A 17,901-nucleotide genomic window follows, 5' to 3' on the forward strand; every position below is an offset into this window, starting at 1 on the left:
TAGTTTGTGCAAAATATATTTTACACATTCAGCTGTGTCAAGTCCACTGACGCCTCTAGTTCAAAGTTACATCTCTTCCCATATCCTTAAAAGGTTCAGTATTTTAACTGCAGCTTTGAAATCAGGGTCCATTTGATATGATTCAATATAGTTTCGTTAAAAGCTTCAATCAGTCAGATCAATGTTACCAATTAGCAAACACAATGGTGTTGAACAACGACTTGAAAGCAGTAACTTTATTATTTAAGGGTTGCATCTAAATGCTACGAGTTTACGTGGAGGCGAATAGAGTTTTTGTGCATCTATCTGTTGACTTTTTGCTGACCTGGATAATTTTTTAATTAATGTTTACTTACTCTTTTAATTTGTAAGAGAAATGTTAAATCAATCGTGGGGTGAGAGACCGCTGAGAAGAACAAAGGCAAAACGTTGTAGTGTTTTCAATGGAAAAAAAAATAAAAATTATTAACTCAATCCCCACGGCCAAGAGTATTTACTAGCTCAACTCGCCCGGCATGGGCCAAAATACAACCCTTGAAAATTGGAACTCCAAGATAAACAAAAGGAAAAGAGCCTTCCGAGAAACCTAGGATATCAGCGACAATATTTTTTCGAGAAGCAGCTGCCTTGACCAGAAAAAAATGTTAGATCTTCTTTTTCTCCAGTTAATTTTTTTAATATAACAACTAAGACAGAAAGATAAGTCGCACAATTATGAAACGTATTCATATTAATAAATATACAGAATGACACAAATTTGTTGGGCCATTTACGTTGGAAATATGAGGCAAAATAACTTTTTGAAGGATCAGCTCAGCCGGAACAACAACACCCATCAAAAAACTCAACGGTGATGGACAATAGCTTGACAACAGTATTCTTTGTTATTTAAAAAAGAAAGTTACAATCATAACCTTGTGGCTGCAGCCGGAAACCAAATAGTTGCTTCCTACAACTAAGAATTTGTTATCCGACCAACGAATACGAACTCGGAGAAAATTCCTCAAGGGGGGTGCAAAGCATTATCCTAAAGGGTAATTTTCACTATACTACGACATCGGACGCTGTCATATCTTTGTAATCATATTTAGGATCGTCAAGATAATCTTTTGACCAGGCAGGGTTAGATTATAAATTTATGAATTTATTGTATATGTCTGTGTGAACGTAACAAAAAAAAATATTCAAAAGATATTGCAACATCGAGAAACTTGCTCTAAAGAAAGTAATTAAAAAGATAAATTACTATTTTTAATTTTGAATTTTAAAGGTTCCAAAAAAGAATAACTTAACTATAAATATTATTTTATTTATTTTAATAAAGATTGATTTAAGGACATACTTGAGAAAAAAGGATTTAAAAAATAAAAAAACCATAAAATTTTAAGGCATGTTGAATAATTATTCGGACTAGCCCTGTCAAGTAAACACAGCACGTGCCACTGCATTTGGATCTAATCTTAGCAATATAGCACTGTTCTTATGAATATGGCACTGTCTAGATATTGTCCTCTGCCAACATCTTTGGGCAACTTTTGGATTTCCTCCTCTAATTTGAATTTTAATTTGAATATGAATTAATTGCATAAATTGAAAAAAAAAAAGTAAAACTATTAGCACCCCTCCAAATAGCTCTTAAAATCCTTTTAATTATTTTACGATTTTAACCTTTATTAAAATTACATAATAGGCCAATTTCTAAGAAAATCTCCACTCAAAAGTTAAATAATTTTTTTCCTTATAAAATCTAACATTTTAGAAATTAAAAAAGTTGCTTTTTCTTTTAATTTTCGAGCAAAGAATTTACCACCGATAGCTACTATGGAGAGAATAAAAACCTATTGTTTTTTTCTTTAAATAGGAGAGACCCTATTATTAAAATGAGGTTTAATAATAAAAATTAGAGAATGTGGTTTATACAATAAGTTTTAATTAAGGGTATTTTTGTTATTAATGGAGGTGTTCAAAGAATTATTTAAGTTTTAAAAAACATTTTAATAGGGTTAATTAAGAAAAGAGATGTTAAGAGATATTTAGAGGGGTGCTAATAGTCCCACTCAAAAAAAGAAAAAAAAGAAAAAAAGTAATGAAAAAGAAAGCTGGATTATAAGTTGAAAGAATTAACAAATCAATTTCTAATAGCACATATATCTGTTGATATTGATTATAATATGCAGCGTAATGAATTGGAGCCACCCATATTGGTCTGTTTCTTTGATCAGACTTCCTTTTTTCAAATAATTTTTGAATCGCACGATAATCCATTTTTGAGTGTACAGAGCCAAAAGGTAAATAAAATTATAATTCAAATTGAATTTTTATCCACCACCACCCTCTAGGATTTGAATTTAGTGACCAACTAAATATAATTATTTGAAAATCATTGTGGCAGAAAATAATTATTATTATTTCCATCATTTTAATACAATTGAATAGAACAAAATAATAATTATAGACTAAATAATACTAATATTTGGAAGCAGAAAAACCAAGAGGATTACTTGTATAAAATCTGAAGATTGCACAGATTCACTTTCCCATACATTCAACAGAACGTAGTATGTTGGTTAAATAAATGTTGGTAATGCTAAATTCGTGGTAATGATACCCATGTGGTCATTCAAGAGCAGACAATTTAGTAGGAGCCTAATTGAAACTTGAACTACAAAAACTGATTGGATTCCTATTAAGATTATTTCACACAGCAAACAAATACTTAACAAGCTTAATCAAGACTTTCTCAAAACACATGCCAAATTAGACAAACATTTACATTATATAACCATTGCAATTTTCCCAAAACAAAAACCCGTTTGTGAAATTAGAGCAACCCAATGATCAAAATTCTCCAAGGAAAGCACTAAATCAATACAAAATAAACTAATCCCAAGTTCAAATACAAATTACAAGCCAAAGGGTTAAAAAAGAAAGAAGAAATTTAACCTTGGCCGACCAAATCGAATCGCTGGAAGCGACACCGTGCCAAGCACGGGACACGAGGAGAGATAGTGCCACGCTGCGTGCGTCGAGGTTCTTAAGTATCATCAAAATTATGTCTCTACCCAAAACCTCAAGTGGGTCCTGCGATAAGTCTTCTTCTTCTTCTTCTTCTTCTTCGATTTTTTCTTTTCTCTTCTCTCGATTTCTCTTCTTCTTCACCTCAAGTAAAACATCCCCGTTTTGCAGTTTTTCTTCCATTTCTTGCATCTCCATTCAGTGATACTGAGACAGAGACAGCGAGAGAGTGACAGGAAGAGGATGGGGAATAGAGCTCGGTCTTCTTCAGGTGTGCTCAGCAGTGAATGAAATGTAAGCAACGCGACACGTCGTCTTGTACTTTTCTGTTTTCAGGATATTAACCATTGTCCTCCTTAGTTTTGGTGAAGTACAAATAAGAAAAACAATTTGCAGATTATGTCCTTACTCTGAATTTCATCAAAATATAATGATTACACGTAGGGATGGCAAATTGATAGACCGGATTTGACTTTTCTAGTCCATGCGCAAATCCATGTTAAGGAAAATATAAAGGCCGAGTTGAGCTTCCATTGATTTCTTAATTATTTTTTAAATTATTATAAATTGGTAATAAATTAATAATAACATTCAATTGAAGAAATTAACCATTTAAAATAAAATAATAAATCAAAAAATGAAGTAAAAAAATTAAAATTTTAAATTTTTAATACTAAATTCTCTAATTTAAGAATCTTTTTAATTAATTAAAGCTTAAGACAAAGTTTAATATTATAATTTTATATTTTTTAATCATCATTACTTTATGAATTAGGGATTTAAATTTTCTTTTCTTTTTTTTATTTTTATATTTTAATTGATAAGTTATATTAAAAAAATAGAAGATAAAATCTGATATAAACTTTTTTTTTCTCTTAAACTCTAATAAAAAACTCTTGTGCAGTTCTCATGAAAAAGGCTAGATTGCCGAACCTAATTATACGTGCAACATTAATTTATAATATAAAAATATATTACTAGGGCTAGAGGTGCTTGATCTAATATATATCAACTGATCTTATTTTATTGACCACTTGAATTCTAAAATAATTAAAATAAATATTAATTTAAATTTTAACCACAACTTAACATTTTTAGAAAATTAAAAAAATGAAAAAAAATCTATAATTTGGGTTCCGGAAAAATAAGAGTTAAAAAATATTAATTTAAACTTTATCTGCAACCCAATTTTTTTAAAAAATAAAAAGATTAAAAAAATACTCTATAAATATGTTTCTGTTGGGGGAAGCAACCAGTCAACCACACGGATCATGCACAAGAGCTAAAAAACTTATCAGTAAAGTCCATTGCATATCCAAAAACACTTTCTAACTATTTTATTCCGCAAAATAACGAAGTACCAATTACCACTTATGACCTTTTCCAACAAAGGACTTCCGATGAGAAGCCTCATTTTATTAAAAGGGAAAAAGAAAAAGTCAATTGATGAACGGCAGTAAACACTACATTGGAGTATGTGTTTCTTCCTGTCTTTTACTTTAGTCAAGCTTTCTCATTGGAAAGTTATTCTATATCTATTTGGCGAACCCGGCAGCACTTCATTCTAGACACATAGAAGCAGGGGTCCTGTACCACCAACCCTGTGGCCATCAGGAACACTGGAGTAGCAGTACAGGACATTCGACATTTCCCAGCTCCAGTCCTTCTTCCTAGAGACAAGCATATGCGGCCAGCAGCGGTTTATTCTAACATAGTGCTCCCTAATCTTTCCTTCACCAACAACACTGGTAACTATAGAGTAGCAGCATTCATGCCCGCCCCATACTTCGTCACCAGGATCCGCAGTTTGACTCCCATCTTCATGAAAGTAACGGCGCATTAGAGGGCTAGTACCCTTCCAGTAGGGATCGAGATTAAGCCAATACTCTGGTACCACCTGAAGGCAAAATGGCATTCAAAGGCAGTCATCCGATCAATTGATCATTTCAGTTTCCAACAAAATAGTAGAAAGCTGCAGAGTAAAGGAAAGGACACACAACGAATGCCTTGGATGCTTGGATGCATGCTAAGAAATGTTTGAATATAGGATTACCAGGATTATCATTTACTTGTGACCAGTCCAGGGAATAGTTACATGAGTGAGTGCCTGAATTATGAGCAATGCCTTACAAATAGGCAGATTATAATTCATGAGTTTCGTTCCTCATGGGCCGAAATTTCATTACCAAGTCTACACATGATCAAACTTTTAAAGCGTCAAAACATTAATGTTTTATATGTTCACATTTCAAACTCATGCAAGTTCTAGTAATTTTGGCACCACGTCAAGGCCAGACTGAAATCAAGAGGCGAGTCACCACTCACCAGACCTTACTAATAATTAATAACGTATGAGAAGCACTGCAATAAAATTACATACCTTGTTAAAATGAAACTCCCAAACATGATCACAAAGGTCTTCTGTCATGATACGAGTCTAAGAAATTTTTTTTAAAAAAAGAACAGAATAGTTGGTGATAGCTTGCTCAAACGTGCATATGGAAAGTGACTGATTCAAAAGAGAGACAGGAGAACAAAGGGAGATTGATCAGCACTCACACGTTTGCCATCTGTGACAGACAACGAATATGCGGCCAGCTTTGGTAACCCCTGGACTACAGCTGAACGAGGTATGTGCGCTTTCCCCAACCACAGTTCCTCGCACTAAAATAGACAGGAAACTCAAGTAAATTATCCTTACTCAGTTACTCTTCAAAGTAGAAGCATGATCCATTAAGTTACCTGGAGAACTGAAAAAAATAAAAAAGGTAGATATTCTCTTCCGGTTAGGTTTCAAATAAAGCAGAGAAAATAATTGAAGTTAAAAAAAAAAAAAATTCTTCACATCATGCAATCAGAACGAATAAGCAACTTAGGCCATAAGGCAGTAAAAACGGCATTCACAATTCAGTTTGGTTTTATATAAAAATATACCTCAATCCTTTAAATAAACCAATAATTTAGCCAATGTCTAGTTTCAATGATAAGAAAGGGCTTCCTAGGGCCCAGGATTTAAAAAAATAAAATATACCAACAATATACACCAACTAACTCACTTTACATAGATATACCCTTAAGGGGTGAACAAAGACAAATAGATACTAGACAAAAAATATTCAGCTTAAATCGAGAATACTCAGACGAATTCAAGTTGGTCAAGAAAGCCAAGTCGAGTAGTAAATTGAGTCAAATAATAAGTCCAGTATTCATATAATGCTCCTGGCGGACAAGAAATCCTGTAAGCTGGATTTAGATCCAGTACTGAGCTTAGCTGTGCTCATCTCTTCATAATCATCTACCACACATGCATGGATAGCAATTTAAGGTGAAGATTTAATTAATTTTATATTCTTATCTTTCTAAAAGATTAACAAAAACCCCAGCTCAGCGCTGAATACAAATTCCTGTAAACTAGGAACATAAAACTCGATGATGACATGAAAAGCTTAAATTCAAATTCAATTGTATTCATGATATGATTATTTCAAACAACCAAAAATACTTGAAACAAAAACCCAATTGTGAAACTAAAAAAACCCAATTCTCATGTTCTCCGAAGAAAGCACTAAATTAATTAATTATATTTAAAAAAAAAAAGAAACAAACCTAAATTCAGGTACCAGGCAAAAAGATTGGGGAAAAAAAAGAAAGAATAGGAAAGGAAATGAACCTTGGGAGTCCAAAGCGTGTCGCTTGAAGCGACGCCGTTCCAAGCACGGGATACAAGGAGAGTCAGTGCTACGCTGTGTGCTTTTAGGTTTTGAAGTATCATCAACATTATGTCTCTACCAAAAGCCTCCAGTGGGTCCTGCAATAATTCTTCAGTTTCTTCTTCTTTGAGTTTTTCTTTTCTTTGCTCTCGATTTCTCTTCTTTCTCAGTTTCATCTTCGTCTTCTTCTTCTTCGGTAAAACGACATCGTTTTCCTGTTCTTCTATTTCTCGCAGCTCCATTCTGTGTGGTAGTAGCTATTACTACAGAGCAAGCGAATGAAAGGAAGCACCCGAAGCCGCGAAAGAAAGAGGTAATTGCAATAAATACGCTCCAAATAACATCAAAACATAAAAATATTTTAATGCTAAAATGCCCATATTTAATTTTTTTAAATCATTTACAGTATGAAGAAATATACGATCGACAAATTTATTATTTTTTAAATATAATAAATTTTACGTGGCTCAAACTCATTCTCTCGTAGATATTATTGAACTACAGGCCTACAGGTTAAAAAGCTAATACTTTTTGACTTATTATTTTACTCGATTTTTTTATATCACTTGATTTATTATTCAACTTTGTTATGAAGATTGATAATAAAGTTCAGAATTTTTTTTATTTACGATATTTTGACCTCTTTAGAGTATGATTATGTAAAATGAGACAGTCGGGGGTGTTATCAGTATTTTAAAAGAAATAATATATATTTTAAAAAAAAGCGGTGGGAGGTCACGTGGTTCAGGTACTGCTCTGTAATGATGATAGGTAATAATGGTCCGATAATGCATTCTTGCCACGCTGAGCTCCAAAACAAAATCATTCTTCAATTGAAGGACGAAAATCGAGTGTTTGACCTCTGAGTCAAATACGTGGCAAGATACTGAGTGATTGCTTGGCAAAACAGCAAGTCGATGACTTGGTTGTTTATTGTGATATTAGAGGTGACAGAACTGATGACAAAGTGGTTTTCGTTGCCATGTGAAATTTAAAATATCATTAGAGTAATTTAGATATTCATTTAATAATTATATTAAATATTAAAATTTTAAGTTTGATATGTAAAATAAACAATTGACACAACGTAACTCATTAATTAATAATTGTGTCATGACTTACTTAATAATCCATTTAATTAATACTCATTTAACATGATTTATATCAATCATTTTTGCCCCTACTTGATAAAAATTTTACAATTTTTATATATTTAAATAATATTATTTATCGATATCATAAAAATATACATATCTATTGAAATGTTTTATATTTACACCATTCAAATTTTAAATCCATCTAGAATTTTATGAAATAGAATACCACATAAATGTTTATCCTTCATAGTAATCATTTCATTAATTGAGTAGATGGGTTAAGAATATAAACCTAACTCGAGAAGTCAAAAAATTGTGTTGAAATTTAAAAAGGGCACAACCTATTTAATAATTATGTCAAATTTAATAATCTAAACCTATTTTTTCGTGTTGTGTTCATGTTTGCTAAATGGATTGTATAAAATTTTGTTAACTATGTTTATAATATATTAGAAATTTAAAGGAGATTTGCTTCCAATACGAGAATTATAGAGTTCAGGTGTCTATTACATATGTGTCATGTAAGGCACTGTCCGACGCAACGTAGCTAGACTCATCATGTGAATATATTAATCTTTCTAGCAGATCTCTCTTGCCCCTCTCTTACTTGTATAAAAAGCATTAATGTCATTAATACCAACGGGTGAATACAAATGTGCTAGAAATTTTTTCTTTCTTTTTTCACAGGGATATAATTTCATTCCAACAACAACATAATAGTACAACAACTAGTCCATAACAGACTTGGAGATCAATCTATACATAATCTGATAAGGAGATCATAATGCATCAGAGACTCTATTAAAGAGCATCTCCATTATCATGCATCCAATATTCTCAAGCTCTACCAGGAACATCTCTAATACCATGTCTAGATCAAGTTGTATGTATACTTTCAAGTTTATTTATTTATTATTTATTTTTTGATTCCACCCTATGGGGTGGTTGTGTTCATTTGGTTGTGTTTCGTGTTGTTGATGTGTTCGTCTTTCAGATTTCATACCTGCGTGGGTAAGATTTGGCAAATAGGAGACCATGAATCATTTTCTAATGTTGATCAGTTACATTGTTGGTTGTATTTTGAACCTAAATTAAATGTATTTAATCAGGCTTCTGGGAGTAAATTTATAATTTACCTAGCAAGAACAAAAATCCCCTAGCGACATTTGAATTAATCGTGTACATGTTAAAAAGATGTGTATAAATCATTACATGATACTTTAGTATACTGATATTTTTCCTAACACGTCGGCATGAGAAATCAATTATTCATTTATCTGTACATTCGTCTAAATATTTGTGTAATTGTCTGTGATAGCTCACTATTATATCCTTATAAGTTGAATAAATTAAAAGATACACACACACACACACACACACACACACACATGTAATCATTTTCAGGTGCGGACGCCTTCATTTGTTTTAATGCGAACATGCTCTTAAGTTATGCGATTTAATAACGTTATGCACTAACTTTATTGAACCACACCCGTACTAAAGAAGGATTATACATATATGTGTATGTGTGTGTGTGTGTGTATTATGTTATTAAAGAAGCACATCTCAGTTTCTTAGTCAAAGATGAGTCAATGCAAAGAGTGACCAAAGAAGCCAAGTCAACAGAGTGATTGAGAGTGTGCCAGATCATTGACCGCTCAACTTAATTAGTTACACATGTCTATTGTGCTTTGTATCTTTTATTCTTTGTTTTCTGTTTCATTGTTTACAGTTAGTTACAGTTTTTAGTTAGCTCACGAGTTTGATATAAATACATTGTATTGTTATTTTTTCAATGTATGAAAAACAACTAATAAAATTCAATTTCAGAATATTCTTCTTTTGTAAATTTTCTTTCTTGCCAAACACAATAAGATTTTCCTTTATGGTATCAGAGCTAGGTCAATATGGCGAGCTCCAGCAATCTAATTGTAAACACAAATGCTAATTCAATAAGTTCAACAAATTTTTCATTCAACACTCCTGCTAAGCTAGATCGAGCTAATTATTTGATATGGCGATCTCAAGTATTAACTTCCATAAGAGGCAATAGACTTGAAGGTTTTATTAATGGAACAAAATCTGAACTAGAGCAGTATATCATTCGAAGAACAGCTGATGGATCTACATAGCTTATTGAGAATCTAGAGTTTATCAATTGGAAATCACAAGATCAAACACTTCTTGGCTGGCTCTTATCTTCAATAAGTGAAGGTACACTCAGTTTTGTTATTAATCTTGATAGCTTTTATGTTGTATGGAAAACACTTGAGAAGAAATTTGAAGTACAATCTGAAGCTAAGGTACTTTAAATAAAGTATGAAATAAATACCTTAAAGAAAGAATCAATGAATGTTGAAGATTATTGCATGAAAATGAAAGCTTTAGCTATAAGCTTGCTTGTGCTGGTAGTCCTTTGAATGATAGAGAATTGTTGATGCACATTCTTAATGGTCTCGTACTAGGCTACCTAGATTTAGGTTCTTTTATTACTGCCTGTAGAATGGATTTGGATGATGCATATGCATTATTACTTACTCATGAATCTAGACTTGAGCAACAAGAGCAAGATGCCAAAATTGTTTTTAATGCTAATTTTGCACAAGGAATGTTCAATGCTAATTTTGCACAAACAAGAGGAAACTATAGAAGAGGTGGTTATACATGAGGTTTTCAAGACAATTATCATGGTGGAAGAGGATCAAGTACTGGTAGAGGTTTTCCTTTGAGAAATTTTTCTGGATTTAATGGTTTCAATGGAGGATACTTTGGCTTTGGTGGTTATGGCAAGAATCAAAACTTGTATCAGATGAAAGGAAAAAGAATCTCCAATGGAATGTCACCTACTATGCCATCAAACTTTTCTGAAAATTCACACCATAATGCTGCTGACATTTCTAATGAAGTTATAATATGTCATATTTGCTCTAAATCTGGACATAGTGCTGATGTTTGCTGGTATATGTTCAATGAAGATTTTGTTCAGTTCCACCTAGAGCTTACAACAAAGGAAAAGTCCCAAAGTATGCTTATATGACTAATTTTGAACCAACTAATTACATGCCATCTTATATGCCTAGCTTTGATGAATATCTTGCTGGAATGTCTCCTGTATACATGCTTGGATTTCATGCTCCATATTCTCCTGGAACTGCATATATGGCCAATTTTGAAGGGCCTGCTGATGAAGGCTGGTATTTGGATAGTGGAGCTACACATCATCTAACAAACAACATGAACAACATGCAAATCAGAGAGGAATTCAAAGGTAATGATCAACTCATCATAGGAAATGGTCAAGGCCTAACTATTACTCATGTTGGTAATGCTTCTCTTCATTTGTCTGATTTTAAAACTACCTGTATTATGTTAAAGGATATGCTGCTTGTGCCTTCTATAACTAAAAATCTTTTAAGCATATCCAAACTAACCTCGGATAATAACATCTCTGTTGAATTTTGTGGTAATGTTTGTTTTATGAAGGACAAAATGAAGGGACAAGTTCTTTTGTAGGGCCTTGCTGAGAAAAGGGCTGTGCAAGCTGCAACTTAAACCTATTTTATCTTATACTCATCCTCTTGAGTCACATATGTCAGTTGTTCATTCAAATAAACCTTTGTCTATGTTGTTTTTTGTTGACAGAAACAATCAGATCTCAAATAAATATGACTATTTTACCAAGGCTTGTTTCAATTATGTTTCATGATCAATTAACCTTGTTACATAGAAGGTTTGGTCATCCAAATTTGAATGTTCTAATGCACTTGCTGAAGTTTTATAATTGTGTTAAAGTCTCTCTGCAATCATTCAAAAATTCTAGCCATAATGTGTGTGAAGCCTGTCAATTGGGAAAATCTCATAGATTACATTTTGCAGTTACAGATACAAAAACTACCTATGTTCTTGAACTAATACACACAGACCTTTGGGGGCCTTCACCAGTTTTGTTTAAGAATGGATATAAATACTAATTAGCTTTATGGATGATTATAGCAGATATACATGGATTTATCCCCTCAAACTTAAATCAGAAGCTTTAGCAATCTTTAAGTTGTTCAAACTTCATGTGGAAAATCAGTTCAGCACATCTATCAAGATGTTGCAATCTGATTGGGGAGGGGGGGGAGAATATGGAGTGTTTACAGATTTTCTCAATCAAAATGGTATTATTTTTAAACACTTATGTCCTTATACACATCATCAAAATAGATCAGTGGAGAGAAAATATAGACATATAGTTGAACTTGGTTTAACTCTTTTAGTTCAAGTAAATTTATCTCTTCAATACTGGTGGGATGCTTTTCATACTGCAGTCTTTCACATCAATAAGTTACCTACTCAAGTGCTCAAGAATCAAACACCATATGCAAAGTTGTTTAAACACAAAGCAGATTATAGTTTTCTTAAGTGTTTTGGCTGTTTATGTTACCCATTTTTGAGAGACTATAATAAACACAAGTTTGATTTTCATTCCAGCAAGTGTATATTTATTGGGTACAGTCCATCACACAAATGCTATAAATGTCTTCATCCTTCACGTCGAGTGTATATTGTTAGACATGTCACAGTTGATGAAACCTGTTTTCCTTCAACTCTCATTGATGAAACTTGTGTTTCTGAGTCTGTTCAGTCACTTAACCAACAACAAGTCTTTCAATTATCTACTTTGCCATATATTTCTGATAGCAGCTTTGAAGAACCTTTCTCAGCAGGAACTAGTAGTAACGGAACTCAATCTTCATCAAGTTATGATCATACAATCAATGCTCAACAAAATCAGCAACCTGATTTACTTGAACCTCAACATTACACATAAACACCAATTACAGAAAATTCACCTGTATCGGTTCAAAATTCCCAACCAGAACATCAAAATACAATTTTACCACATGACATATCAACCAACACATCTTCACAGCACCAGAAACCTATACATTAGCCTACACACAAAATGATCACTAGAGCTAAATCATGTATATTCAAACCAAAGGTGTATTGTGTTATTCTATCAAACAAAGAACCATATACAGTTGAAGAAGCATTAGAAGATCAAAAGTGGTACCATGCAATGAAAGATGAGTATGGTGCATTAATGAAGAACAATACTTGGATTCTAGTACCTAAATCCTCTGAACAGAAAGTTGTTGACAATAAATGGGTATTTAGAGTCAAGTATAATGTTGATGGTAGTATTGCCAAGTATAAAGCTAGACTTGTTGCAAAAGGATTTCAACAAGTAGCAGTAGTTGATTACTTTGAGACTTTCAGTCTAGTAGTTAAACCAGCTACAGTTCGAGTGGTGTTGAGCTTAGCTACAATGAACAACTGAAAAATAAGGCAAGTGGATATTAATAATGCATTTTTGAATGGTGATATGGTTGGGGATGTTTTTATGAAGCAACCTGAGGGTTTTATTAATGTACACAAACCTGATCATATTTGCAAGTTGAACAAGGCACTTTATGGACTGAAGTAGGTTCCTAGAGCATGGTTTGATAAGCTCAAAGAAACTTTGATTAAATGGGGATTTCAGAACTTAAGGACAGATACATCATTGTTCCTGAAGAATGAAAAAGGATATATGATTATGGTACTAATCTATGTGGATGATATATTAATTACAGGTCCTAACAGCAAAGCTCTTGAATATTTTATTTCTCATTTTAGCTCAGTATGTGCCTTAAAAGATCTAGGCATTTTGTCTTATTTCTTGGGGATTGAAGTCTCTTACTACAATGGAAGTATTTTCTTGTCTCAAAGGACATATATCAGAGATTTATTGGCAAAAGTAGATCTTTTAAACTGTAAAGGTTGTGACACACCAATGACTATAGGAACAAAGCTTCAGAAACAAATTGATGGTTCACTTGATTAATTCATTGAAGATTCTACAGCATATAGAAGTTTGGTTGGAGGTTTACAATATGTAATACTTACAAGGCCTGAGATAGCATTTGCAGTACATAAGCTTAGTTAGTATGTTTGTATGCCAACTTTACAACATTTAATAGCTTGTAAGAGGGTGTTAAGAAATAAGTTATTTATATTTAAAATAAAATATGTACAGTTGTAAGAAATAAGTTATTTATATTTAAAATAAAATCTGTATAGTTGCAAGAAAGAAGTTATAATATTAATATGTTATTATTAAGTATTAGATAATTAAAATCAAACGCAATATTATCTTTTGCTTCAACCATGTTGAAAATGTCTCTACGTGTCTCTTCCAAAGTAAATTAGAATTTTTTACAAGACATTTATTTGATTGCTTTAACTCCTCCAGATAGGATTATGGACTGAAATTTGGAGCTGAAGGAGAGATGAAACTGACTAGATACACAGATGCAGATTGGGCATATGACATTGATGACAGGAAATTAGTTGGTGTATATTGTATTTACCTGGGAAACAATCTAATCTCATGGTCTTTTAAAAAACAATCAGCTGTGATAAAATCTAGTGCTGAAAGTGAATATATATCTTTTACTTCAGCATGTGCAGAAATTACTTGGCTTCAATCATTAATCAGTGAAATGAAGCTGCAGTGTACTTCAACTTCTGTGATACGGTGTGATAACAAAAGTGCCACTGAGCTTGCAAAGAACCTAGTTTATCATTCAAGAACCAAACACATTGAGCTTGATATGCATTTTATCAAAGATAAAGTTGTTGCCAAGGAATTGCAGATCAATTATATACCCAGTGAAGAACAAATTGCAGATGTCTTGACCAAACCCTTAACATTCAATCATTTTAACTTTTTCAGCAGCAAACTCAATGTCCAACCTTGTCCGTTGAGTTTGAGGGGGGCTATTAAGGAAGCACATCTCAGCTTCTTAGTCAAAGATCAGTCAATGCAAAGAGTGACCAAAGAAGCCAAGTCAGCAAAGTGATTGAGAGTGAGCCAGATCATTGACAGCTCAGCTTAATTAGTCACACATGTCTATTGTGCTCTGTATCTTTTATTCTTTGTTTTCTGTTTCATTGTTTGCAGTTAGTTACAGTTTTTAGTTAGCTCACGATTATGATATAAATACATTGTATTGTTATTTTTTCAATGTATGAAAAACAAATAATTAAATTCAATTTCAGAATATTCTTCTTCTGTAAATTTTCTTTCTTGCCAAACACAATAAGATTTTCCTATACACACACACACACACACACACACACATAAAGTTCATGCAAACTAAGGTTTTTATTTAAGCAATTCACATTTTAACAATAAAGGTTCTTCACTCTTGTTTGGTAGTGTAATTGGATGGATGGTTTTGCTTCAATATTCTTTGTCTCGCTCTTTCGTTTATAGTTTTTACCAACTAATTGAGAGGAAACAAAAACTGTTTGCCTAACGGCCGAACATGTCCGTCGTATATATATTGGGATTTGCGTAAGTTATATAAGTATTAATGGCTGATCGTGTTTTTAATTACTTTTGTTTATTAATAACTTTTAATGAGAAATCTAATTACACTGATAATTTGAGTAAATTTCATATATTTTCTTTACATTTCAAAAGTGAAAAACTAATTTAACACTGTTGAACCAAAAATATTATGGGTCCAACTAAAATTCAAATAAATATATGCGGCAAGCAGCAGTTTATTCTAACATAGTGCTCCCAGATCTTTTCTTCACCAACAACACTAGTAACTATAGAGTAACAACATTCATGCCCGCCCCATACCTTGGCACCAGGATTTGCGGGCAGTTTGACTCCCATCTTCATGGAAGTAACGGTGCATTAGAGGGCTAGTACCCTTCCAGTAGGGGTCGAGATTAAGCCAATACTCTGGTGCCACCTGAAAGCAAAATGGCATTCATCCAATCAACTGATCATTTTGGTAGAGTAAAGGTAAGGACACATGAGAAATGCCTTAATGCATGCTAATAAATGTTTGAATAAAGGATTACGATTTACTCGTGACAAGTCAAGGGAATAGTACATGAGTGATTGCCTAAATTATGAGCCATGCCTTACAGATAGGCAGATTATAATAATGAGTTTGATCCTCAGGGTTTTGAAATCTCGTTCCAAGGCTACATGTGATCAAACTTTTAACCCGTCAAAACATTAACGTATAAGTTTTATACGTTCGCTTTTCAAGCTTATGCAAGTTCTAGTAATTTGGCACTACATCAATGGCCAGACTGAAATCAAAAGGCGAGTCTCCACTCACCAAACTCTCTTAATAATGTATAACAAGCACCATACTAAAATTACATACCTAATTAAAATGAAACTCCCAAATATGATCACAAAGGTCTTCTTTAGTGATATGAGCCTACCAGAATCATAAAAATGAAGAACAAAATAGTTAGTGAAAGCTCGTGCGCACCTGTATATGAAAAGTGAGCGAATCAAAAGAGAGATGGGAAAAGCACTCACATGTTTGCCATCCATTACAGACAACGAATATGCGGCCAGCTTTGATAACCCCTGGATTAGAGATAAACGAGGTATGTGTGCTTTCCCAAACCATAGTTTCTCGCACTAAAATGGACAGGAAATTCAAGTAAATTATCCTTACTCAGTTACTCTTTAAAGTAGAAGCATTTACACATTAAGTTACATCAAGAACTGAAAAATAAAAAAAGGTAGATATTCTTTTCCAGTTGTGTTTCAAATAAAGCTGAGAAAATAATTGAAGTTAAATAAATAAATAAAAAATACTTCATGAATAATGCAGTGAGAATAAATAAGCAACTTAGGCCACAAGGCAGTAAAATCCTGCATCGGCATTCACAATTCAGTTCGTATATAAAATATACCCAATCCTTTAAATATACCAATATACCAAGGGAATAGCCAAGGTCTAGCTGCAATGGTAAGAGCGGCCTGAGCCCTATTTTAAAAAATAAAATATACAACAACGTACCCCAACTAACTCACTTTATTAAAATATACCCTTAAGAGTTGAACAAAGACAAAAAGATACTGCACAAAAAATAATCAGCTTTAAGTCGAGAATACTCAACTTCATTCTTGACTTTCAGAAGTCAAGTCGAGTAGTAAATTGAGTCAAATAATAAGTCGAGAATTCATATAATGCCCCTTGTGGACAAGAAACCTTGTAAACTAGGCACATAAAGCTCAATAATGACATGAAAAGCTTAAACCGACATTCAAATCCACTTGTATTCATAATATGATTATTTCAAACAGCAACCAAAAATAAATAAAACAAAAACCCAGTAGTGAAATTAGATTCACCCAATTCTCATATTCTCCAAGGAAAGAACTAAATTTATTAACTAAAAAAAAAAGGACATAAACCTTGGAAGTCCAAAGCATGTCGCTGCAAGCGATGCCGTTCCAAGTACGGGATACAAGAAGAGACAGTGTTATGCTGCGTTTGTTTAGGCTTTTAAGTATCTTCAACATTATGTCTTTACAAAAAACATCGAGTGGGTCCTGCAATAATTCTTCAGCTTCTTCTTCTCCTTCTTTGAGTTTTTCTTTTCTCTTCTCTCGCTTTCTGTTCTTTCTCGTTTTTATCTTTGTCTTCCTCTCCAGTAAAACGACACCGTTTTCCCGTTCTTCCATTTCTCGCAGTTCCATTCTCCTTGGTAGCGATACTACAGGGTGAGCGAATGAAAAAAAGAAGTGGGAGCCGCGAAAAGAGGTAATCGCAATAATTATGCTCCAAATAACATCAAAATATAAAAAGTATGTTAATACTAAAATACCCCTGTTTATTTATTTTTTAAATTGTTTACAATAACCTAAAAATATACGATCTGAAATTTGAAAAATTTTATGGTGCTATGATTAAAATTACAATGTTATTATCATGATAAATATAAGTTTTGTAAATTACATATAAAATTATTAAATAAAAGATAAAATTAGTATATTAATATATGAGTGGTAAGTTAGTGTTTTCAAATTGCAAACAAAACAAACACTTATAAAATAACATAAAACTTTGAAATCAATATTAATCTTTCATTAAATAAAATTAGCTTATTTATTTAATTTAATTAAACAAAGAACAAAGTGAGTCATCAATTAAAAAAATTTGTATTGAAAACAATTAGAATAAGTTTTATTGAATTGGTTTAACTATAAATTCTAT

At 32.5% G+C, this 17,901-nt stretch overlaps 2 protein-coding genes and 2 long non-coding RNA genes across 5 annotated transcripts in view; 2 read left to right on the forward strand and 2 right to left on the reverse strand.

Moving 5' to 3' along the window:
• LOC127899766 (uncharacterized) overlaps nt 1-17,901 on the forward strand; it is a 43,988-nt gene that overhangs the window by 11,399 nt on the left and 14,688 nt on the right. The window lies entirely within an intron of this gene.
• LOC127899765 (uncharacterized) lies at nt 2,846-3,415 on the forward strand. The gene is made up of 2 exons (XR_008051808.1): nt 2,846-3,074; nt 3,187-3,415. It is a non-coding gene; the product is annotated as an uncharacterized LOC127899765 (long non-coding RNA).
• Nucleotides 4,328-7,053, reverse strand: LOC102621751 (uncharacterized). 2 transcript variants are annotated; one of them, XM_052433811.1, is made up of 4 exons: nt 6,686-7,052; nt 5,575-5,679; nt 5,396-5,452; nt 4,328-4,912 (listed from the first exon to the last, which is right to left on the reverse strand). In XM_052433811.1, the coding sequence occupies exons 1-4, from the start codon at nt 6,965-6,967 to the stop codon at nt 4,580-4,582; spliced, it is 777 nt and encodes a 258-aa protein (XP_052289771.1). In that variant the 5' UTR covers nt 6,968-7,052; the 3' UTR covers nt 4,328-4,579. The 2 variants fall into 2 exon arrangements, with proteins under 2 accessions (XP_052289771.1, XP_052289772.1); XM_052433812.1 differs by lacking the exon at nt 5,396-5,452 and having other exon boundaries at nt 6,686-7,053.
• LOC127899761 (uncharacterized) lies at nt 15,266-17,426 on the reverse strand. The gene is made up of 4 exons (XM_052433814.1): nt 17,100-17,426; nt 16,212-16,316; nt 16,051-16,107; nt 15,266-15,624 (listed from the first exon to the last, which is right to left on the reverse strand). The coding sequence occupies exons 1-3, from the start codon at nt 17,382-17,384 to the stop codon at nt 16,051-16,053; spliced, it is 447 nt and encodes a 148-aa protein (XP_052289774.1). The 5' UTR covers nt 17,385-17,426; the 3' UTR covers nt 15,266-15,624.

Source organism: Citrus sinensis, chromosome 9, assembly GCF_022201045.2.
Source record: "Citrus sinensis cultivar Valencia sweet orange chromosome 9, DVS_A1.0, whole genome shotgun sequence".
NCBI lineage: Eukaryota > Viridiplantae > Streptophyta > Magnoliopsida > Sapindales > Rutaceae > Citrus > Citrus sinensis.